The following is a 26,314-nucleotide window of genomic DNA, read 5'->3' as shown; positions in this document are numbered from 1 at the left end:
AGTGCAGGCCAAGAAGGGTACTGCCAACCATGGCCTGCAGACCCTACAAACTTGAATTTCAAATTCATTGCTAAGGGGCCCCAAGGTCAAAGTCCAGTTTGCAAATCCATCAACTTTGCTCACATAATTCAATCACGGGTTAGAAACTATATTTCTAAGTTCTTCTCTCTAAAATAAAAATCCCAAAGGTTCACTATGATGGCAAGTGACAAGAAATTGAAGAAGGAAAGGAAGACCATGATGATTTCCCTAACAAAGTCTCCCAGAAAGGAAAGATTACAAGTTGGACTATGATCATATTAGTGCCTCAATGAATGTTTCAACTTCAACCCTTGTTCCTGAGCTAATGTGGGGATAAACAAGCTCTTCTTCTTTATGCCCATAGCCATAGAAGGAGATGGGCAGAGTTCATTTCACTGGCTTCTTAGACAGGCACTCTGTCAGGTAGCTATGACTAAGTATCTTCATAGTGCTTCTCTTGCTTCAAAAAAAATAGGAAAAATAAACCCTTTCTGTCCATAGAGGATACCACAGCAAGAAGCACCAATATATTCTGTGATACTAAATTAAATAAGACCCAGAGCCGAGGTATGTTCCTCCCCATCTAGTTCTTGCATCCAAGTTCCCAAAATAGCATCTGGCATATAAGATGAAATTAGTAACTATTTGTTGAATTTGTATACAAGAGATAATATCTGACATACTATTTATTTCAATTTTCAAATTAAAGCCTAGTAATATTTCCCCATGATGTTAAGTGTTAGAGAGTTTCCTGTGTTCCAGGCATTGTGCTAACATTCCCATAGATTATTTCATAGTATGAGATAGAGAACAGACAACTCATTGAATCTTGGAGATGAAAATAGACACCCTGAAGGTTTCCTGAACTTCTCTGACTATAACTAGCTTACAGATTTGGATATACCACTTATTCATACGGAAGTATGAATAACCCTAAAATGTATAAAGAGGAAGAAAATAGATCCAATGGAAATGTATTCTCTTAAATCTTGATTATGTGTGTGTGCATGTGTGTGTGTGTGTGTGTGTGTATTCATTCATGGTTGCCTTAAATCTTCTTTCATTTTTCTTTGCATAATTTTAGCTGTCAGTTATTAGGTGTTCTGAGACAACCAACAGACTGTAATGTCACTGTAAGAAAAACATGTTTTGAAAGAAAAAAATCTACCATATAAAAATTACACATGGCATTTCAAGATCAAAAAAAATATATATATATGACCTTTGAATTATTTACTGTTCTTGGAAGGTCTGTTATTATTTCTCCCAGTCCCCTCCTCAGAATCTGTGGGATTTTAAACCATTTTCAAAAAAGCATCAGAAAGCCCAAAAGAAAGCATCACGGCAATTGAGCCCACACACTCACAGCTTTCAGTTGTATCCTAGCTGGTAAAACAAAAAGGAAACAAACCAGAAAACCATTTTCTTTTTGTTTCAAAAATTCTTAGGTAGTTATTTTTCAGATGAAAACACTTCTAATTTATCAAACTAGTAACAAATCCAATGAGAGGAGCACCACTCATCATGTCTAATACCAAGAGCGTCATCTTGCTAAAGTCCCCAGTACCATCCCCTTCTTAGATGAAGTCAGATGCATGACACCACACCATCTGGGCCAGATGCCCAGGAACTTGTTCAGTTGGAACTATTCCATCTAATCTTCATATTTCAGCTATTGCAGTCAATGATGCTAACCCACATCTCTGAGATCTTGAACGCCACCATATTAGCCATTTTAGGTGGCCTTTTTCATTTTTCCACAGTTCAAGTTCATCACAAACTCTACCCAGTTCAACAGGTCAATCTGTTCATATTGTATGCCTCTCTCCATGAAAGTGTGCCCGCTGCCTTTTCCAGAAATGTTCCCTGATTAAACATGTACTACTCTGATCATTCCCCTTCCATATCTAAAAATCTATCTAGTATCCAAAATTCATATAATTGGTATGTATTGCCATAGAGTTCAATTTGAGTTCATCAAGGGGGTTTGTTGAGGGTAGGAATTTCCTTTTCTTTGATGGGGTATTTCCCTGTGGTGGGCAGGGGGCATCTTTGAATGTAACACTCAAGTCTTTTCCTCTGGACTTGGAAAGAACTGGACATGTAACTCAAACAGCATGCTCCCCCATGCTATACATGTTAGGAGGAAAAGCAAGGGGCAGCGGTGATAGCTAGTGGGAGAAGAAGCCTGCAGTTCTCCAGTGCTACCTGAGACAGGTGGGTAATTAAGATTGAAGGGTTCACTTTTAGAAACTCTCTTGCTCATAGATATAAACTATGCTCTCCAGGATCAGCTTTATTTGTCACAAAAGTGATATTTCAACCTTTATTTTCCTGATTCTTATATCCTGGTGGGTTCTGACATGTGCAGGGTGCTGCTATGTATTGACCACCCTCCCCCCCCAAAAAAAAAACTTAACAACTAGGGACTGTTTCTTTAAATATGTCATAATCCACTCCAAGAGCAGAGTCCTGAACTATTTTCTCTCTTACCACCTTGTACCCCTATCAAAGGGCATCTAATATAGTTAGTTATACACAGGGTCATGTGAGGTCATTGCATTGCTCAACTCCAGGGAGTGCCATTATGGAGCTGTTCGACATCCTTGGCAGGATGGGTGCTCTAGAAATACTTGCTGAGTTTCCAAGACATAAATCCTATTTCCAGTGTCCTCACAGTCATTCAGATCTGCCTTCACCCCAAATTATCACCATCCAAACAATCTAGGAAAGTAAGCAGAATGCTTATATGTGCACCTCTGGAATTCCTTCCCTCTTAAAAAAGTATTTTTATCTAATGAAACATTACTCAAAGTCTCAATATATGAAACAGTTTCTTCAAGTGAAACTGAAGCCAGCAGACACTGGGGCAGGTGGCCTCCTGGGGTCCTTCTCAGAGCCAGGATTCTGCAGCAGGAGCCATTCCATTGAAATATTAGAGAGGCAATAAATGTACATTCACATACATACATAAGAAGAATCAGGGAGGAGATTAAAATTCTGCCTCCTCACTCAAGTGTCCACTGTGAAAAACAAGCATTTGATACCTTGTTTCTGTAAAAATGACAAAAGGACAAGTGATGGACCCTTGCAGTGTACATACTCAGGAACAACAGGGCATCAGACACCCCTGCTGACGGCCAGGGCTGCTGTGCTAGGAGAAAGGCTCTTTCCTGGCTGAGGATGCTTAGTGGGAAGGAAAGTCCAGATCAAACACCTGTTCCTAGTCACGCTCATTCTCATCCCTTATTAATAATGGAAGTTCCCACCGGGTGCCGTGACACTCACATGCAATCCCAGAGGCTCCTGAAGTTGAGGCAGGAGGATTGCAAGTTCAAAGCCAGCCTCAGTGACTTAGCAAAGCTCTAAACAACTCAGTGAGACCCTGTCTCTAAGTAAAATATGTTTTAAAAGGGCTGGGGATGTGGCTCAGTGGTTAAGAGCTCCTGGGTTCAATCCCTGGAACCAAAATAATAATAATAATAATAACAACAACAACAACAACAGCAAGACTCAAGTGTATGAGAAAATTGGGGACCTTTGTCAATTTTCCTTCTACCCAGGGTTCCTGCTAGGTACTGTCCACAACTAGGCCTCTGGGCACCCAGACCATGTCCTATGAAACAGAAAGACAAGCACTCTTGGTTGACTCCTGGGAAGCACTGCCATTCTGACAGGTTCAAAAACTAAACTTGGGAAGGGCAGCTTGCCCCCAAAACCAGACCAATTTGTCTGGAATCAACTTGATTTAGAAAAATGACAAATGTAGAGGACGAGACAGCACAAGCAGGGGAGTAGTGGCCACTGTCTTTTAGAACATCTGATCTGGAGGTCCCAATTCCAGGGTTTGAGCTCTTTCCCTTCATTAATTGTGTGCCGTGGCCACACTGATTTAACTTCTCTCAACGTCAGTTTCCTTGTATGAAAAATAGGGATAGTAGACCTGCCTAAGATTAATTAAAAATATAAACATTTGACACATAGGTGTTTAAAATTATTACTTTCCTTTGTACCTTCCTTTTACAATCCTCATCTATGAGATCAAAATGCCCCATCACCCCTCACAAGGCTGTTTGAATGACTTAGAAAGAGACAATATCTCAAAGTGTTAATGAAATTCTGAAGCTGCCTCTGCCTGTTCTGAGGGAGGAGAGCCCGTGCCAAGGATAGCAAGGGGAAAGCTAGGAAAATCAATTCTTCGGCCTCAATGTAATTAAAGAGCATAAAACAAAACCTAAATAAATGTTAACATCGTAGATGAAAAGATTCAATTTTCTAAGATGTCAAACTTCCCCCACTTAATATATAAATCTAATGCACTATCAATTGAAATCTTTATTGTGCTTTCATGTTTTTCTCAGAGTTTGATGAATTGAAATTCAACAACGTAAATAGAAAAATTAAGGTGTGATCATGGCCAAGAAATCTTTGAAATTTTTAGAAAGAAAATAATGACAGGGACTATTACAGCATTTCAGAGTTACTGGCACTGTTCCCAAAACAAACAACAACAAAAAAATAATATTTATTAAAGATTTACACATCGTGTCTTACTTCTCACAACTCTCTAAGGTGGAATAGCTACTAATATCATCCCCGTTATGAATACAGAGAACCCAGTGGACAAGTCTCTGAACCAAATTCAAACAGATAATAAACTACAAAAAGATTCCTGGAAAATGAGGGGATGGAAATAAACCAATGTTTAGATGGGAATTTGCATATAAAGAAGAGGCCATTTCAAATCAGAAAGGAAGGACTGTGTTATTTAGTAACACGGGACAACTGACTAAACAATGTGGAAAATAAATTAAGTCAGAATGCAAAAATCACATGATATATAAAAACAAATTTCAAATGGTTTAATGCCCTAAACATTTTAACACAGCTATTGTGGTATAGAAGGAAAAAAGGGAAGAGCATTTTTATTGCTTACGTAAGGAGAAGAGCTTCCTAAGTATTATATAAAATTCAGAACCATAAAGGAAAATGCTGCCATTAGAGTTTTGACCTTCTATGTGATTAAAAAGCTTCTGTTTAAAAAAAATGTTAAAAGAAAAAAATGTTAATGGGGAAAATATTTTTCAATATGTGTGTGATTTTGGACCAATATTCATTTTATACAAATGACTCCTACAGAATAGATAAAAGACAAGCCACTAGGAAAATAGGCAAATATGGTTGCTATACCTATTAGATTTGTCCCCACAGTTAGTCTGCAATCTCCTCAAAGGTAGAGGCAGTTGCTCATGTCTGTATCTCCGAAGCCCAGAGGGTCTAACCCAGTGCCAAGGTGATCAATAAGCAGGTGGCCAAAAGATTCTCCAGTAGGTACTGGCTCAGCAGAACTGCTGTGAGCTGCCTTTCCCTGGGCTTCTCTTTCTGGGAAGCTGACCAGAGCTCCCAAATGCCAGGCCTCCAGCCATGTGAATAGAATGCAGAGAGTATTGTCCAGAGGGTATGCTGCTTTTATCAGGCCAGATACTTCTTGATTTTCTTGTTGGAAAATGGAATACCTGAGCTGGGGCTGTAGCTCAGTGGCAGAGTGCTTACCTCACACGTGTGAGGCACTGGGTTTGATCCTCAGCACCAAGTAAAAATAAATAAATAAAGATATTGTGTCCATTTACAACTAAAAAAAAGAAAGAAAATAGAAAACTAATTAACAGGTACAAGAGTGATCCCATAAATATTCACTGAATTAGTACATTAATGATGGCTGGCAGCAGTGTAAGAAAGTCATATAGCCTACTGAATATGAGGTAAGTAACTTACAGAAATGACAGATTTTCAACTGACCAATAGATAGGAACCTATCAAATAATCCATCTTTCAACATACATAGTACTTTCCCACATACTCATTCCACACCACATCATGAAACCATTGCTACTACTCCCAACTCCCCCCAAATGTTGACAAACATCAATGTTTATCAATAAAAGACCTTTGTAAATACTAAAGAATACCCTTGAAAATACTAAAGAATGAGAATGGGGAAGGAAATAAAAACAAACTATTAAGAGCTTATAAAAAACCCATAAGAAAATCACTTGTATTAAAATAGAACATACGGACAAAGAATCTGAACAATTAACATTTTAAAAGGTAATCTTAAATGGATAGGAAAGAAGAAAAAACTTAAAAACTTATTAAACGAAAAAAGTTAATTGTGGGCAATTTGATAATTTAAAAATTATACTATTCAAACAGGTGAGGTGCAGTGAGCCAGACCCATTCTGCATGTGAACTTGGAAATGGACAGCTGCTTGATAAAATGTCTCAGGAACCTGTGTCTTTGATGCAGAAATTCTCAACCTCTAGGAATTATTTCATAATGTCAATGAAATACCTTTGACATTTACTTAAGCATTGTTTTTTGTTTTTTGGTACCAGGGACTGAACCCAGGGGTACTTAACCACTGAGTCACATCCACAGCCCTTTTTACTTTCTACTTTGAGACAAGTTCTCTCTGAGTGGCTTAGGACCTCACTAAATTGCTGGAGGCTGGCTTTGGACTCATGATCCTCCTGCCTCAGCCTTCTGAGTTCCTGGGATTATAGGTGTGACCCACCACACCTGGCTAGCATTGTTTTTAATAATGAAAACTTAAAGCCTCATAAGTGTCCAGCAATAGAGGAAGCTGTAAGAAAATTCTTTCTAAATTATTTTATAAGAAATTTAATGGAAATATTTTGCAACAAAAGGTAAATAAATCTATGATTTTTAATTGTGTATACATGTCCAAATCTCAGCCAAAAACTAATGGGAAACACGTCAAGAAATTCATATTATAATAGTATTTCTCTGAGTCGTTTGGGTTCTTTTCTTTGGGGTGTTCTCCATGATAAAAATGCATTGATTTAAAAAGAGAGCAAAATAAACATTATTTTAGATGGAAACATTTTACTTCTTAAAGTCTCAACAGTATAGACTTTTCCCTCATGGGAATCGACGCTGCTTTAAAGGGCTGAAAGTGTCACTCTATTGAAACTAGAAGTTTGAAAGCAGAAGCAAACTCTCCTCCACAGAGGTGAAGGGAAACACAAGGTCCTCCTCCCCTCTGAGGACCCATTCCTACTCCCCTTCGCTCCTCCTCTTGTAGTGTTCTTGGGCAGAGAAAGCCCACCCTCTGCTCAGGCCTTGGCTCAGTGCCCTCACTTCAAATCATGTAATTTTTTTTCCATTCACCTGATTCTTGGTAACTCTTGGGTTCCTTTCAAACTCCCTCAGCATTCACAGTTGTGTTCAAGCTGGTCACTAGATAGCAGCATGATTTGCCTCAGGCCAGAAAATGGTTTCCTAATTGGGAGTCCTGGGTTCCCACTTCCTGGCGTCTGCCTGGGGCTCAGCCATGAGGGAAGAGCCAGTCACTGGGAACCACCAAAAAGTCCCTACTCCCCATCTCGTGTCATTGTCCCCCTGGGATATCTCTCCACTTCATGTCTCTTCCACTGACTTGGCCACAGTCATCTTGTCACCAGGCAACTCTAACAACTCCTCTAACTCCAGTCTAATCCTACCATCTAACTGGCGCCATCTTTCTAAAATAAAATCTCATGACCCCTCGAAGCCCCTCAACCCCTACCATCTTGCCCATCACTACTACTCTTGAAACAGATTCTAAAATCAGTAACTTACCCTTCCTAACCTCTTGGATATCACTAGCTTCCCCTCACTTATGTATGTATTTATTTACTCCATGAATTTTGATGGAGCATTTTCTAAGTGTCAGGCACCGCACTAGGTACAAGAGAGAGAGTCACGAAAGGTACACACCATGTAGTCAAGGAAGTCAGTCTTCACTGGAGTTTCTTTCTGTCCTGGCTCCTCAAGAGTGTGATTGTAGACTAGTAGCATCAGCATCACCTGGGAGCAGAACCTCACACCCTTCTTCAGACTCGCTACATAGACATTTGCATTTCTATGCCAGCCTCAGCAATTTAGTGAGGTCCTAAGCCACTGTGTAGGTCAAGTCTGAGAAGCATTGCTCTGCAACTCTGGAGCCCTCAGTCTCCTTCTCTCCCCTGCTGCCCTCTACAGATACATTTCATTAGCCAGGGATGTTTCTCGCCCTGTTCTTTGCCAACTCCCATCTTCCCTTTAGTTTCTGCAAGGATTTCATGTCTTCTAAGTGAGGGTTAAGGGACCCACCTATATGGTATCTCCATCGAAATATTTATGGCTCTGTGTTGTGGAGATTGCCACCACCCCTACAAATGCTGCAAGAGCAGACATTGCATCTCTTCTCAAACCTATATCTCTAACAGCAAGGCCGGTATCTGATGTAGCTGGTCAATAAAAAGCTGTTGAAAGAAACAAGAGTCCAATGCAACTGTATAACTCCCAGGCTTAACAAATAATGTAAAATTTCTAAATTCCTCAGGAGAGGGTGGGACTTGGAGGGGGTTGGGGGACAGTGATCAGACTCCTAGAAAGAAATCATTTCCTTATTTTCATGTCTCATTTCCTCAATTTCTTGCCCAAGGCGTTATGTACAGGGTTAACCTGTATGGAACCTCTGCTGGCACATTAGATGTCTCTGTGTAAATCACAGAGAGAAACTCCTTCCTACCATAGATGCAATTTCAGACCAGGGCATGTAGAAGACTCAGCAAGCAAATGACAAGCTGATTTCTTGTTGGCCCCTAGGCAGGGTGTAGCCTTTATAACTATATGTGGTGGCCTGCCTTGTGCCCACAATTAGACTGGGAAGAAAGGCCACAGAGTGAACACTAAACGTCAGGCCCTGGCACTACATGACCTCGGACGAAAAATTTAACTTTCACCATACCTACTTCACAGGGCTTAGAGAATCAATAATGTTAAAATAGGGTCAAGTCATACCTTACATAAAGTTTAATTTCTAAAATTAAAGGCTGTATTTTAAAAATGGGTATAACCATAATTACTCTTAAAACATCTTAATATCCATAGAGTCCTGTGCCCAGGTCAACGTGCCACTTTGGAGGTCGTCACTTACCAATCAATAAACCTACCACAACCTCCAGGGAGAGGAGAGATGTCGACTCTTCAGTAGACCATAAGTTGAACTAATTGGCTTGTGTGGATAGTTCATGAACTAGCTGGCTTACATAGAGAGTTCATGTCTATATGAAATACAGAACTTTCAATTTCACACTCATTTTCAGTACAGTAAGACACTCATCATACAGGTCCTTCAGCTCCAAGGACAGATGGAGTATGGAAGGTTCCCTTTTCCCATCTCTTACTCATACTCACCACAAGAAATGGCAAGTAAAATCACTAATGCAATTTAATTTTTTAAATATTTATTTATTTTTTAATTGTAGGTGAACACAATATCTTTACTTCATTTTTACATGGTGCTAAGGATCGAAGCTAGGGCCTCACGTGTGCTAGGCAAGCACTCTACCACTGAGCCACAACCCCAGCCCACTAATGCAATTTAAATTATGTTTCCCTCTCTCTTTTTGTGCCAAATACATATAGTTAGAATCTGGGCGAGTTATAGTTAGAATGCATACTCTAATAAGGCTCAAGAACTCTCAAGTAAAATGTACATGCAAGGTATTCTTTATGTGATACACCTACCCAGTCAGTGTTCTGTGTCATGGAGAAAGTCCTACTGTCCAGTACATGGAGCTGCAGTGTAGAAAACCACCAGCTTACTCAGCTCAGGACACACGTGCAGACCACATCTGCCCATGAGAAGGCTGCTGCAAGGTGCTCCTGGTAAGAGCTGCTGCTTGAGCTGTGCTCACCCAAGGGGAAGGACGGGTATGGAGCTCCTCCCCATCTTTCCCCTCTTTCCCGTTATAGCTAAAAGTGGGACAGAAACAAGATCTACTGGCTGAGGGAGAAAGCTAGAGCAGAATGAAAGCTGTGGGAACAGCCCCCTTGAATTTATTGAAGGCCATGGTTCATTTTTCAGATCGATATCTGCACAGGCCACCAAGCAAACAATCCTCTCCGTTGCTCCAACAGTCTAGACAGAACAAAGGAGTCCCAGCTCCTTCCAGATAAAAGCAACATGTGCCCTTTGCTTTCCAGAGTGAAGAATCACTGAGACCTGAATATACCACCAAATAAACACCTATCCTTGTGCCCATCTGGGCCATTCTGGAATGTTCTACTGAATCAAAAACCTACTAATCAACCCTACATATAAAAACAGGACTCTTCACAAACAAAATAGTGTTTTAAAACAGAAACAAAGCACTATTTAACATCTCTGAAGGCCTGCTAGGACCATGTGTTCATTTTCCATGCAAATTAACATAGCTAATCTCTCTTGACAAGAAATTTCTTAAGAGAAAGGCAAGTTTCATACTTGTAAGTGGCTATTGACCTAGAAATCTCATTAACACACTTGATGGAAATAATAGTAACCAAAACAAACACAAATAAATAATGGATTATTATTAATACCTATCTCCTAAGGCCATGAGAAGAACAAAATTTTATTCAGAAACTTGATTGGGCATCTAGTGAAGTTATTACTGCTCTACAGGCACTGTGGAAGACAGAAACAAAGATAAATTGAACAGTTTCTGTCCTACCATGTCCCTCCCACTTTAAGAAGCTTAGTCGACAAGAGCCTTAAGCCAGCATCTCACCATAAGGGAACTCATAGGGAGAACACTAATTCTTGTCAGCAAAATAGATGAAGAAGTCTTAACAGGTTAATGACAAGAACTTCATCAAATGTTCCTGTGAGGAGAAGTGTAACTGATCAATCATATATTTATCCCAATATATACAATGGCTTCAAGTAATTGCATTCACTTGATGGGAAAGAAGAAAAACCAAGACAGCAACAGAGGAGAAGGAGAGATTTTGCTATTTCAAGCACATAAAGGTCTGATTGAGAATGGTTTGAATACTCACTGTTCTTCTTGTACATCAGAATTTCAAAGGAATTCATCTCATAGTTCTCAAAGGTTTGCCGCACCTTTTCAATTGTGTCTTTATCAGTCAGCTCCCCATACATAAAACTGCAAATCAACCGAAGAGCTCAAGTTAGCAAATCAACAGATATTTATTATTCTATGAGCACATGTTAAATACCTGTTCTGTACCCCAGCTCTGTGCTAGGCACTGTGATGCACATGTGAATGCCAAAATATTTGTTGGATCAAAAAGACTTAGTGATTTAGACCAAGGAGAGGGATAGCTGGGTCAAATGGTGGTTCCATTCCCAATTTTCCAAGAAATCTCCATACTGCTTTCCATATTGGCTGCACCCATTTGCAGTCCCACTAGCAATGTATGAGTGTGCCTTTTCCCCCACATCCTCACCAACACTTATTGTTGTTTGTCTTCTTAATAGCTGCCATTCTGACTGGAGTGAGATGAAATCTTAGAGTGGTTTTGATTTGCATTTCTCTAATTGCTAGCAATGATGAACTTTTTTGTATATTTGTTGACTGATTGTATATCATGTTCTGAGAAGTGTCTGTTCAGGTCTTTGGCCCATTTATTTATTGGGTTATTATTTTTTATTTATTTATTTATTTTGGTGCTTACCTTTTTGAGCTCTTTATATACCTTATAGATTAGTGCTCTATCTGTTGTGTGAGGGTTAAAGATTTGCTCCCAAGATGTAAGGCTCTCTATTCACTTCACATATTGTTTCTCTTGCTGAGAGGAAACTTTTTAGTTTGAATCCATCCCCCATTTATTGATTCTTGATTTTAATTCTTACGCTATAGAAGTCTTATTAAGAAAGTTGGGGCCTAATCCCACATGATGGAGATTAGGGTCTACTTTTTCTTCTACTAGGCACAGGGTCTTTGGTTTTATTCCTAGGTCCTTGATCCATTTTGAGTTGAGTTTTGTGCATGGTGAGAGATAGGAGTTTAGTTTCATTTTGTTGCATATATAGGTCTCTGTTTTTAAGTTGTTCTCTTTACCTACATACCAGGAAAAGAGAATACTTTGTTAAACTGTCTTTTAAAAGAAGAATAGATCAACACTAAATTATCCCTACCTGAGAACAAGAGATTTTCTCTTTCTGAGTTAATTTTCTAGATATGTGACCATCATTTAAGTGAAATGATGGTTTATATGCTAGCAATTTCCTTCCCAAAGTAACATAAATCATTGTAAAATTGAGTCTTCATATAGATGAAGTGCTGTAATTACACCCAGTTTTTACTAGTCTTAGGTACTCTTTCAAGCAGGGTAGATGTAAGTTTCCCCTACCTGAACATTAGATTGCAAATATCTACAATATAGGAAATAAGCCAAAGAGGTTCCTGAGCTATTAGGAATATAGCTAGCACAGAGGTTTATTTATTCCTATAGAAGGGACCAGCCAGGTAATTAAATAACTTGTTTTGAATTGTGCATAAAAGTTTGCTAAATTAGCAAGATATTTTATTTGATTTTTTTGAAAGTGTTTATACCCAATAAGAAGAAAGAAAGGTAAGGAAAAGCTGTTCAAGTTACACCAAAAAAAAAATGAAGGTAATCTTCTCAATTTATTGATTATATACATGAAGTACAGATGCAATGAAGATGAAGATACACAGATATATAGGTACTTAAGAAGAAACCATCACAGAAAGAATATAACAGCATTCTATTGCAGTTAGAGTCATAATTTCTAAACCTCTGAGCAGTAGGGAAAAAAATCTTAAATTTTCCATTGCTCAGTCATCACAGTATAAAATTTAAGAAAATTAAAATGTTTCCAAACATTTAATGTTTTCACCAAACTTGGTATTTGTCTGATTTAATACATGAAAATGTAACCTCTGAGAACAGACAAGTATGTCTGACCAGGCAGGCTTTACCACCCTCCATAGATGATGAGTTTATTTCTTAATTTGGCAGGTTTGGAAAAACGATTCCACTTCATGCAAACACCGCTGATGAGAAAAGGCTGAAGAAGGAGAAGAAGAGGAGCCAGAGGCCATGCTGTACCAAGCAAGACCTTGCCAGGGCTCAGCAGAGGAATGTCTGGCAGGATCCAGGCTCCATGCCCAGCTCAACACCTTGAAAATGCTTTGGTAGTGCTCAAATACACAAGATTTGCTGTTAGCACAATTTGCTAAGAGCGATCTAACAGTACAAATTACAAAGGCACAAAATATTGACTCTCTTCTCTTTTTCTGAAACAAAGAATTCGAGCTGAGGAAAAAAAAAAACTCTATTAAAAAGGCTTTTGTCTCCAACATTATAAATTACTCTTCTCTAAAATGTTCATAAATTCTTAAATATTAATTCAATCATCTAAATTTTCTTTTCATTTTCATTTAATTTTATTTGATAGTCTTTCACATTTATTCAATATGAAACTTCATAAGCTTTTGAGTTCACATTTTTAATAGATAAAATGGTTTTTCTGAGCTTTTCTAAGTTTCTCCCCATCTTACTGAGTGATGGTAAATTTCTCAGTTGTAGGGACCATGCTGAACATATTCTTTGATTTTCCTAGCACATTCATGAATGAGAGAACATACTGCAATAAAAATTCCTCAATAAAAATGGAATGAGGGCTGCTGGGGTTGTGGCTCAGTGGTAGAATGCTTGCCTAGCAAGTGTGAGGCACTGGGCTTGATCCTCAGCGTCACATAAAAATAAATAAAATAAAGATATTTTATTTATTTTAGTTGTAGATGTATACATCTACAACTAAAAAAAATTTAAAAAAAAAAACTAAATAAGGTGAAGGTAATTCCAAAACTGAGAAAACCATTTTCTCTTTCCAAAAGACACCATGATAGATTATTCACCAAAACAAAGCCCAAACATAAATACCTGCAGGTACTGCTTTTTTGCATCACTTCTGCCCTGTGGTAACCAGACAGCTTGCAAAATCCGTCATTGCTGTACACGATAGGCCAGTCCACTATCTGGGCATTCCCCAACACAAAATTAGTATCTGTTAAAATAAAAGGAAAGAAAAGGGCATGTGAGGCAAGATATTAGCTGAGATTCAGTAAGGATGTAAATAATGTCAACCAATCCAGGTATTTCTACTTCCCTTCAAAAAAAAATAAGTCTCTTGAACAGTAATATGGCCTTATGATATGAAAGAACAATGCTTTAGAACTGATTCCTTGGGATGCAAATGCTAACTAAGATTACTGTAGTCCAGGAACAGCTTAGTAAAGGGAGCATACTTAACCAATCGACCAATGAGTCCTGCAGAAATCCAGCGGATTCCTATGATACATACTCAAGTCCTAATTTTTCATCCAAGTGAAAGCATACCAATAATATAGAGCAGAAGAAAATCCAAAAGTAATTTCTTCTGGGCTCTGTCCAGCATCTTAGCCCTGTCAGTCTCTTGGCCAAAAGGTACAAATTGGCTGTATTGACCATGACAAGCGTTTCCCCATTCTGAGAGGACCTTCTTAGGAGGCAGAGGAAGGATACTGAGCACTACCTCCAGGAACACACACACACACACACTGTAAAGGAACCTCCCCCCTGTGGGGAAGTGTGTACAGATCTCCCTCATGTGACCACTTTGTAGAGGGAGATCAAGATGCTCAAACCATAATTCCTTCTCACTGATTTTGAAATTTTGTGGTCATTAAGCTGGACATTGGTGCTTTTTCACAGAGCACCAGCCTGCCACTCACTTAGGATGGTAAAGTCCCAAGTTTTCAATTCTGCAAACATCATAATTATTTCAAAGTTACCATAATGTCATATTTGTTGCTCAATTTAAGTTTTCATGGGTGTTCCACATGGTGTGGGTGATGGGACAATTAAGTAGGACAGACCTAGCTGGCAGGCTTTGTGTGTTCTCATTACTTCTGACATTTTTGAAGACCAAAAGTATTCAATTTTTTTTTCTATTCTCAGAAAATCAACCATCCTTTTCAAGAATTTAAATTAATCAAATAACACCTGAAACTTACTTGCAATCACTGTTTTAGCTTGGCTCCCCCCTCTCCACAGAATACCACCCACCTTCACCTCCCAAAAAGAAATATTGCATACTCTTTTATGTTATAATTGGAGAGTGTACATATTGGGGGGTGTGTGTGTGTGTGTGTGTGTGTGTGTGTGTTTCACTATGTAGAGTGAAATAATGGTCCCTATCCAATTGAGAGGCCAATTTTTATATTTGTTCTTTTTTGATATGCATGACAGTAGAATGTATTTTGACATATTATATATATATGGAGTATAACTTCCCATTCTTGTGGTTGTACATGATGTGAAGTTACACTGGTCATGTATTCATAAATGAACATAGGAAAGTTATATCTGATTCATTCTGTCTTTCCTATTCCCATTCCCCCTCCCTTCCCTTCATTCACCTTTATCTAATCCAATGAACTTCTATTCTTCCCTCCCCCGCCTTATTGTGTGTTAGCATCTACATATCAGAGAGAATGTTCAGCATTTGGTTTTGGGGGGTTTAGCTTATCTCACTTAGCCTAATAGTCTGCAGTTCTATCCATTTACTGGCAACATGTCATAATTCCATTCTTTTTATGGCTGACTAATATTCCATTGTGTATATATGTCACATTTTCTTTATCCATTCATCTGTTTAAGGGCACCTTGGTTGGTTCAATAGCTTAGCTATTGTGAAGTAAGCTGCTATAAACATCGCTGTAGCTGATTCACTGTAGTATGCTGATTTTAAATCCTTTGGGTATAAACCAAGGAGTGGAAGAGCTGGGTCAAATGGTGGTTCCATCCCACGTTTTCTGAGGAATCTCCATTCTGCTTTCCCCAGTGGTTGCACCAGTTTGCAATCCTACCAGCAATGTATGAGTGTACATTTTTCCCCACATCCTCGCTAACATTTATTGTTACTTGTATTCTTGATAATTTCCATTCTGACGGGAGTGAAATGAAATCTCAGTGTAGTTTTGATTTGCATTTCTCTAATTCCTAGACATGTTAAACATTTTTTCATATATTTGTTAACCGATCATATTTATTCTTATGTGAAATATCTGTTTCAGTTCCTTAGCCCATTTATTGATAGGGTTACTTGTAGTTTTGGGTGTTAAGTTTTTTGAGTTCTTTATATATTCTGGAGATTTGTTCTCTATCTGAGGTGCAGGTGGTACAGATTTTCTACAATTCTGTAGGCTCTCTCTTCACATTCTCGATTGTTTTCTTTGCTGTGAAGAAGCGTTTTAGTTTGATACCATCCCATTTATTGATTCTTGATTTTACTTCTTTTCTTTTGTGGGGGTGGGGAGCACCAGTGATTGAACTCTGGAGCACTTGACTACTGAGCCACATCCCCAGCCCTATTTTGTATTTTACTTAGAGACAGGGTCTCACTGAGTTGCTAAGTGCCTCAATTTTTGCTGAGGCTGGCTTTGAACTTGTGATCCTCCTGCCTCAGCCTCCTGAGTCACTGGGATTACAGGTGTGTACCACCCCGCCCAGCTTGATTTCACTTCTTGTGCTTTAGGTTCCAAAGCAGATATAATGGATAGTTGAGTCTACTTTTTCTTCTAGTAGGTGCAGTGTCTCTCATCTAATGCTTACATCCTTGATCCACTTTGAGTTGACTTTTATGCAGGGTGATAGATGGGAGGTTAATTTTATTTTGTTATATATGGATTTCCAGTTCTCCCAGCACCACTTGTTGAAGAGGCTATCTTTTCTCCAATGTATGTTTTTGGTGCCTTTGTTTAGTATGAGGTAACTCTATTTATGTGGATTTGTCTCTGTGTCTTCTATCTGTACCATTGGTCTTCATGCCTATTTTGGTGCCAATACTGAGCCATTTTGTTACTATAGCTCTGTAGCATAATTTAAGGTCTGGTATTATGATGGAGTGGCTAATTTTGTTCAAGGACAGCATTTATAATTTATTCACAATATGGGTAACCATCCCTGTCTATCTCGGGAGGTGACTATGTCTGGGTCAAACAGGCTTCTCCACCCTTCATAGATGAATTTATTTATTGATTAGTCAGGTTTTGAAAAATGATTAACCTTCGTACAATCAGCACAGGAGACAGAAGACTTTTTTTCCTACTAGTGAAGAAGACAAGGAGAGGGGCCAAAAGTCATATGAGCCAGGACCTTGCAGAGAAGGGACAGGGAGGAGAAGAAACTAAATGCAGTGGTACATTCTTGAGAGTAGTCCATTCTTGATCTATTTAAAAGGAACATAAAATACAACCTCAAGGAGTGAATCTGTAAACCTACTATTTTTATAGTACAACTTTAATGGAAATCTATAACCAGCCCTTTCCACTATCTGATCCATATATACATAAATACTTCTGGAGTACCCACTAGAAACCCAGTATAATGCAAGACCCTGGGTTTTTACAGATTGATAAGACATGCTCTCTGCACTCCAAGAACTTCACAGGACAAAAAGACATGTGCACATCTAACTAAAGAAACGGGTCAGAAAACAACTAACTCTGAGGGAGGCAAAGGACTTTTTATAAGAGCAGACAACATTTGAACTTGCTCTAGCCTCATAAGACAAGTCAGATTCATTCAAACATTTCAGATGAGAGCACAGGTAGGAAGATGGCGGGAGGTGAGCTTCTCCAGGCTGGAACGTCAAAGCTTCCAGTTTATGATGGAGGCAGCAGAATCTTTATGTTGGTATTCTCTTCCCGAGTAACTCACATTCCCCGAAATGAACAACTAAGCCTTAAAAAGAAATACAAAATTCACCAAATGATCCCTGCGTGCAAATGAATTCTAGTCAGTTTAACCATCTTTTTTTTTTTTTTTTTGGCCTCCTAATATAGTGATTAAATTCCCTCAGAACACCTACACATAGGAGGAGAGACTGAGCGAACTTTTTCATGGCTAATTCTCCACTGATACTATCTATGTGTAAGAGGGAAAAACAGCCATTTACAAGTAACTGTTTGATCACAGGAAATACAGATGTTCCCTCAGGAGATATAGATGTGGGTAGAAGCAATTGTTCTTCTCTGGGTTTTCCTGACTATCTTCTCCGTGCTTTGTCTTTTCCTTTACTTGAAAACTATTCACCTTTGACTTCCTAAAATGTTGTGTACTGACCTATTTCTAGATGTGTTCATTGTCTTTCTATCGTAGACCCCAGTCAAATAAAAATAAATGGATTACAAAGATCTTTAAAAAACATAAAAATGAGAATATGATAAAATATGAGCCAACATAAATCACTGTGAAAGAAGCAGGAGTAACAGAGGAAAAAGAACTTTAAAAACCAACATCCCTAATTGGTCTCCTTGAGAGATTCCAGCAGTATTACATCCATTAAAAAAAAAAAAAAAGGATACAATGGGAGGGAAAGAGCCATAACAGAATAAAGGGCTCTCATAAATTAAAAATAAGTAGAAATTTAAAATTCAACATAAATGTTAAAACCTAAAGTCTAACCAAAAGTAGGTCAGAAAGAGAAAGAGACAAGACATACAGGGAAAAAATAAGACCTAAAAATTTATTCAATATGATAAGCAAGAGGAACCCTAACATGAACAGCAAAAAGAGAGAAAGAAAGAGAGAGAGGGGAAAAATCCAGGAAATATTCTTTTAAATAAATTAAAACAACCAAATATAAAAGTAGAATATTTGCATATTTTCAGATATGCAAATATTTGGAGAATTTATTTTCCACACATTCTTTCTTAGAAAGTTACTTGAGGATGTGTACCAGCAAAATGAGAAAGTGTTTTGTTTTGTTTTGTTTTGTTTTTTCAATAAATAATACAAACGGGAACTGGGGAAAAAGTGGTTTCAAATGTAAAAGTAGGGAAGGAAGATAATAGAAAGTATTTAATATACGTAGTTCAGAGAAGAGAAGCTTCAAAAGAGAGTTATCGAGGCATAAAGTAGGCTAGTATATGATGATGCTCCTGATGATTTGGAACAATGTAAAAAGGCAATAATGGTGTGCATTTGGGGTGGACAGTGGGGTGGGGGTTGGCAATGAAAATATATAAATATAAAACATGAAGGAAAACAAAAAGCATACAAGAAGAGAACCAAATCACACTGTCATATTATTGTTGGAATTTTTTAAAATCAACACATAGTCATAGTATAGGTCATTGAATTATCATAAGTAATGAACGTAACCTCATCAGCCTAACATGGTAAAAATACAGATGATAAAAGTTTAAAGAAAGAAAAGAGAACAATCGTGAGATGGTGCCTAGATATTTTTTAAGATAAAAAGAAAGATATAAATATTTTACTAAAGCTGCAGAGATAATAAGAGAGTAATATAATTCTATTAGCAGGAGAGGAAAGGGAGTAAGATTAAGTGAGCTAAAGCCTCAATTAAACTAACAAAAGTCCACAGGTGATATCTAAAATGACAAATAGAGAAATAGCAGAAATGCATGTTCTTTAGAGATATGGCCAAGATTATAAGAAGAGATAACCTGAGAATATGTGGCTTTTGGTGAAGTAAGAACTGAAGTATTTCATCCAGGTAATCTTTCAGGCATTCCTGAGAACAGGTACCATTTATTGATATTTGCTCTGTATTTAGTACTGTACTAATATATTAATTCATATATTTAGATTTTTTTTAACCTTTACAACAATTTTTATGAGATGGTATTACTTTGGTGAGCAAAATAGCAGAGATTTCATCATTTTACTTAAGGGGAAATTGAGTCTCTAACGATGCAGAATAGGCAGTTATATCAGGATAGAGTTGAAACTTGAACCTGGGTCCATTTGACTTCAAAATTTATGATTTTAATCTTTATATCACAGGATCTCCTTCTTCTTCCATTAAGTGCTAAAATCAGACCATTTCTGGGATTTATTTGCCTTAGGACAAAGTACATAAGAAGACCTTTAATCAATGAGCCAAAAGTCCCATTATTGTTCTCATATATTATAATTCTACCATGTGATATACAACGATGCCTTCAGTAAATATAGATGTGGGTACAAGCAATTGTTCCTCCTTGGGTTTCCCTGTCTTTTCAATGTTCGGTGTCCTCCTTCACTTGAAAACTATCCCCTTTTACTTTCTAAATGAAATGTACTGACCTATTTCTAGATCCTTCCTCCTTCCACACAAGTAGAAGGAAAGAGGGAAAGAGAAGAGGGGAGAATTTGTGCCTGGCTCCCCCTTTGAAACTCCGGGTGGGACAGAACATCATATTGGGTGACCTAAAGCTACTGCACAGCAAACTGACCACCTGAGCACTCCTGAGCCTGGTTTCGTTTTCCATTCCCTTGAGGTCTGGACACGACACAGAAGTTCCCATTTTCCCTACGGTTGTTGAGGTTGCCTCAACAGATGGTTAATATAACCCATGAAGCTGACCCTACAGTGAAGAGCTGCAGTCAAACTGCCAAAGCCTAGGACCAACCAGGGGAAAGGGGAAAGGCAAATGTTAGAGATGAGCCATAGGGTCAGTGGGAGCCTAGATACAGAACCAGGAGCAGGTGGGAGTGGGTCAGATACCATATTCTGTTCAAGAGAAGGTAAGTTCACCATGACAAACTTGGGCCCCAGTGGCTAGCAGAATAGGGACAATTTCCAGATACTCAGATCTGAGGCTCCAGAGTCCATACAAGTATAACTTGCTTCTACCCCACACGTCAACCTGGAGAGAAGCAGTGCCATGAGTAGAACTGAATGAAGCCATAAGAAACCAGGTTACCCCTAAAATAATTCAACTGCAAGAGCTTGAGAAACCACCAAATGGGAAGTCCTCCTTAATCAGCTTCCCCCTGTTGATTAGTGTGGCAGGAGCAGAATTAAGATTAAATAAATAAAATTAAAAAGTAAACCCAAATGAGTCTATAAACCTGCCTGTTGTAAGAATAGACAGACTCAGAAAGTGGGAATCTCCTGAAAAAAAGTGTATAGATTCTATGCAAGGACTCCATGCAAGCCACTGTGCTTAGCCAAGGCTTCTTAATTCCTCCAGGTGGCTGGCCATATTCCCAGTGGTTGAGATTGCCAAACACAAGAGCTCTGGTGGAAGTGACAGTTTCTAGCCAAATGCAGACATGCACTCCACATCCAAACATAAATGACTCTGGGATTATTTACTATTTCCCACACTCAGTAAATGGAAACTTAATTTGAAGCCAAGCAAAACTTAATTAGGAAAGCAACCCACTGCTTGAACAAAACATCAAAAACCATAATTTCCCACACAGATAAATGGAAAGATGAACAGTGCCCATGGACTGGAAGAATTAACATTGTTAAAATGTCTATACTACCCAAAGTGATCTACAGATTGAATGCAATCCCTATACAAATCCCAACAGCATTTTTTTTTTACAAAAATAAAAAACAATCCTAAAATGCATAAGGGAATTAAAAATGTTATCTTAAAACACCTTCATAGAAACACCCATTACCTGGGCAACCTATGACCCAGTCAAGTTGACACATAAAATTAACTAGGTCTTGGGTTCAATCCCCAGCATCACAAAAGTTTTTTTTTTTTTTTTTTTTTTTTAATGAAAAAAAAAAAAAACAGTGCCAATTCTCTTAAGTGTAACTTCTGTAGTAACCTTTAATGGAACCAGCAGGACCACAACTTGTAAATCTGCAACTATCTCAAACTCCCTGGTAGTACTCTAGGTTTGTCAGAACAGAGTTCTGCTGTAGAGCTCTATTTTGATGTTTACAAGGACAATGCCCATCTTTCAACATCTAGAGTTTCCACCAAGAAGAAGGGGTGTCCATCCACCCCTGGAAAGATGAAGTTGTTGGCCTAGATGCTTTTTTTTTTTGTAGATGGACACAATACTTTTATTTATTTACTTATTTTTATGTGGTGCTGAGGATCGAACCCAGTGCCTCACACATGCTACGCAAACGCTCTACCACTGAGCCACAATCCCGGCCCCTGGCGTAGATGCTTTTGATCTCTCTCTTTATCCCCCTCATGTCTACCTTCATAATCACATTGATGGAGCTGTCAGTAGTTACTCAATCGCGCTAAGAATCCACTGTGTGTATCTTGATGTCTTGGACTTGCCTGTGCCTCAGGGTGAAGAGAAAGACAGCATGTGAGCTACCTGTCTCCTTGTGGTACTCAGAACCTACTTATGACAGTCCTGCCAGACTTCTGTCAGCTCTGATTTCTTGGTCTAGAATTAGGTCAGTGACTATTAGTCTAGAAGCTATTCTAGAAGCTAGTCTAGGCTCTGGGCCCTGCCCTGTTCTCTAATCCAGTTTATCTCTAATCCAGTAATAAAGATAATACTGTATTATTACCCTTATTTGACTCCTCTAGCCTAGTAAATAGGAATGAGATCAAAATGGTCTCCAACACATTAACAAGGATCAAAGCTCCAAGACCCTGAAGGTACTAAGGGGTCACCCAGTTTCCTGACTCCTGGCACTGCCAAGTCACACTGATGAGACTCTTCATGAATACCTCCAGAGGAAGAGGCAATACCATCCTTTCCAGGCTCTGCTAGTGTGGTTCAAGCCCTTTTCACTTTATTTATCCTTTTTTTAAAATGTATTTTTTAGAAGAGAGCATCCTCTTACATGTCTCAGGTCCTTATTCTATGATAACTGGTATAATCGAAGCATCACTATAAACAGTTGAAATTAACATTGGTAGCCCCCAGGAAACCTGCCTCCTCACATTTATGCCCTTGAATAGAGCTTTCCCCTTGAATTTGGATTCGTCTGCGATTTGTTTCCACTGTAGAATTGACACTGTGCCAATCCCAGGTCTAAGCCTCAATGTCCAGTGGCTTCTGCTTTTGCATTCTTGGGAGCCCTGAGCTGTCATGTGACAAGTCCAGGTATGCTACTTATGAGGCCATGTGGAGAGTCTGTAAGCAGAGGTCACCTAGTAAAAAAGAGGTCATGAGATTACATGGAGAATCAAGGAATCTAGTCCACAATGGAAGAAATAGAAGAATGATAGTTAACAAACACCATATTCCACCCTTCCCTTTCCCAGCAACCTCTAGGGTTCCCAGAGCATCATTTGAAAGAACAATGGAGTTGACAAGTTGGACAATGGAGTTGACAGCTGGAGTGTTGTCTCTGAGCTGTGTGGGTAAGTCACTTTGGCTCTGTGGGTCTAGGGTGGTGGGGAAGGATGCTAAAGTAGATCTCTATACTTTTGAAAGCAATAAATATGACTCTCTAAATAGCTGGGCTCATGACAAAGATCAAATCAGATGATGCTTCTGCCACCTGCATGCCCATATGGAGTCATCAACCAATCATTATCCTGAAATACCACTTCTGTAAATGCTAGAGTCAGTTCAAAAATAGCAGAAAGACCTTTTAAAAATAATATTCACATTTCAATCAAACCATGTTGTATCAGGCTGCTGTTCAGTGGACTTGTTTGGACTTGGAGCATGATGTGATATGCAATATTAACGTAAAAATGTACAACATCGTCAAAGGATTCTACAGTAGAATCAGTCATATATTGGTCCATTCATAGACACTAAAAATACCTAAATGTGTCTTTAGAAACAGTTAAGTCCAACCAAGAAGTCTGCTTTTATTTATTTAATTTTTTTTTACTGGGGATTGAACCCAGGGGCATTTACCACTGAGCTACATCCCCAGCCCTTTTTATTTTTTGTTTTGAGATAGGATCTCACAAAGTTTCTTCAGGACTCAGTAGGTTGCCAAGACTTGCCTTGAACTTGCAATCCTCCTGCCTCAGCCCCCTGAATAACTAGGAGTCACTACGATTCACTACAATTACGGGTAGTGCTACCACAACCCTGCCAATAAATCTGCTCTTAATATATGCACAGTATTACCTTCGTGCCCACAGAGGATTGATTCCATCAACCCCACAGATGTTCAGATCCCTTAAACTGGTGTTGTATTTGCATATAACCTGCACTCATCCTCCCATATGCTTCAATCATCTCTAGATTACTTATAATGACTAATACAATGTAAACGCTAGGAAAATAGTTGTTACACTGTATGTGAACCCATGGGTCTGGAGACTGTCTTTTGCAAGCAGAAAGTGTAACTTCCATTCAGCCAATAGGCCATCCGAGCACCAAACCTGCCTCCTGATTTATATTTTACAAACTGACCAAGTCTCTAGCACATTGTTCAGTTAAAAATGTGCAGACTCAACCCCAATGCCCTTGCCATGATTTATTCATTGGCTCTCATCTGAAAATTCCCAGGGTCTCTAGGTCTTTGATGAAAATGAGCCAATTCCCCTGCCTCCTTCTGATGCCTTTTTACTCCCTAAGGGTCCAGAGCAGCAAGAGTGCATGCAATTACATGTAAGATTTCCTAAATTCAACTTTCCCCAGCCCACACAGTTTTCCTCTAGTTCACAGAATAAAACAAACATACTTTAAAAATTGAAAAGAGTCCCCTTCCCCTCTCATGAAAAGTTTTCTTCAGCTGATGGGACATGAACCAAACTCCACCACAGTATTCATGCATGTTAAAATCATCCCAAACCTACCATTTGCCCATAAAGTGTAATACAGAGATATTCTAAAAAGAAATTACTAGAAAATTACTTTTCATCATAATTACCACAAATAACAAAGGAGAAACTAACTAAAGCAATGACTTAGGGAAGTGACTCGTTTGGGCAATTACACAGATAAAGCAACACTCAGCAAGCCGTTCACACAAATGTATTATTCCCTGGCAACACTTATTTAGAGGGCTGCAGTAAATATTTCACAATACACTTGTAATAACTTGAGATATTTTACCTAGAGGACAGCACATCTTCTTGATGTTTCATAATGTTATAGATTTCAAAAGCTATCAGTGCTCTTACAAAAAGCATGTTTGAATAAAAATACAGTTTCCTTTTCTCACAGAACAATGGAACATTAGAAAGATAACAAGTCAGATAAATGAGAACAAGAATTACAGATATAAGCACTAAACAAAAACCAGGAAACAATATTTTGATTTACCTAAACCTAAATAAAATCCATACCAGAAATTACTTTTAAAAAGGCAGATCAGATTGGTAATATTTAGAAGAATGGAGAGGACAGAATGAGAAACAAAGAAGCTAAATCAGTATGCTACACCTAAATAAAAGGTCTAAAATCTTAACATCAGCCAAAGTCATTTTGTGGCTCTCTTGTGGTTTTGGACAATAAAATTCCATGAAAATGACTTTTCTAAATTGTCAAGGACCCAATCTTTGCACAAAACACACTGAACTCCCAAGAGATTTCAATAGTTATTTGCTTTGTCTGTGATTTTAATATCCTACAGAAATACATTTTTATTAAGTTAGTAAATTACAATAGGGAGAGAGATTTCAATTTCAAAAGCAAACTCAAACACTTCATTTACTGGGTGGTTACCCCTAAGTACATGGTTTCAAAAGCGTGACTTCATCTTCATTCAGCATCAAATAAAAAATTTTAAAACAGTAAAACAGATGAATTGGTTTTGCAAGCAGTATGGAAAAGAATGAAAATGTGTTAGAAATACACAAACTTTTTTATTACTGAATGATATTTCACTTAAAAAATAAGAAGTCAGTGATATATTGAATTATTGCCAAGAATCATCGGTATATGTGGTTGATGGTTAAAAAGTAGTTCAATAGTTTCACCCATCAGGTGTTCTATTCTCAGTTTCACAGTCATAATAATTTCTTAACACACATCTACAGATATTATAGACACATCGACCAAAAAGTCTTAGATCATCATTGAATAACACAAATAATTCATTTCCAGAAGTGAAAAAAGAAAGTGATTCAAAATAGGCATTATAAAAATATTAGCTAATACTAAAAAAGATTTTTTTTCTGCATATAGTTTTACATTTGCTTCTGTGTGTTACTTAAAAAAAAAAATTCTTGGTAACACAGAGTATCCCATTAGCATGGATGGAAGGAATCTCTGAGTAGCTCAGTCTAATACAAATATTTGAGTATCTACTTTGTCCCAGACCTGGAAGGAATGCAGGAGACACACCAGTCCATTGGGAAGCAATGCCCAAATACCTGTCCAGCTTTATCTGCCCCATTCTACATATCATATAGCTGTATATCCCTCTTCTCCCACCCAGGCCCTGCCACAGAAGACTAAACCAGGAGTGGACTATTGGTCAAACTACATCATCATGGCTTGTCCAATTAGATTCTCTCTCCAGAGCAAAAAAATAAGACATTAAGGCTGAGAGGTCTATAGAGTGGAGCAGATATCACTCATCACTCTGTTTGCTGGGGAACAAACAGAAAGGTGGTCTTGAGAGGGATATGGGGAGCTCAGACAGATACACAGAGGAGCAACCATGGAGGCCAGGTGAAGGGAAAACTGGACAGATGGCTGAGGCAGAAATATATAGATGCAGGCAAAGATAGTGAATAGGGACAGATGGACAGTGACAGAGGCAATCAGCATCCACAGACAGAGAGTGAGGAAGATAGA

General features: G+C 38.4%; 1 protein-coding gene across 2 annotated transcripts in view; it reads right to left on the bottom strand.

Moving 5' to 3' along the window:
* The window catches only part of Kcnh1 (potassium voltage-gated channel subfamily H member 1), a 361,447-nt gene that overhangs the window by 324,179 nt on the left and 10,954 nt on the right, over positions 1-26,314 (bottom strand). For both annotated transcript variants that reach the window (XM_027934788.2, XM_027934789.2), the window contains exons 2-3: positions 13,772-13,895; positions 10,895-11,001 (exon numbers count right to left, since the gene is read on the bottom strand). In XM_027934788.2, the coding sequence (XP_027790589.2) occupies positions 10,895-11,001; positions 13,772-13,895 (231 nt within the window). The remainder of the gene's footprint in view (positions 1-10,894; positions 11,002-13,771; positions 13,896-26,314) is intronic.

The sequence above is a fragment of the Marmota flaviventris genome, chromosome 12, assembly GCF_047511675.1.
Source record: "Marmota flaviventris isolate mMarFla1 chromosome 12, mMarFla1.hap1, whole genome shotgun sequence".
Classification (NCBI taxonomy): domain Eukaryota; kingdom Metazoa; phylum Chordata; class Mammalia; order Rodentia; family Sciuridae; genus Marmota; species Marmota flaviventris.
This window is presented reverse-complemented; position numbering and strand designations above follow the sequence as displayed.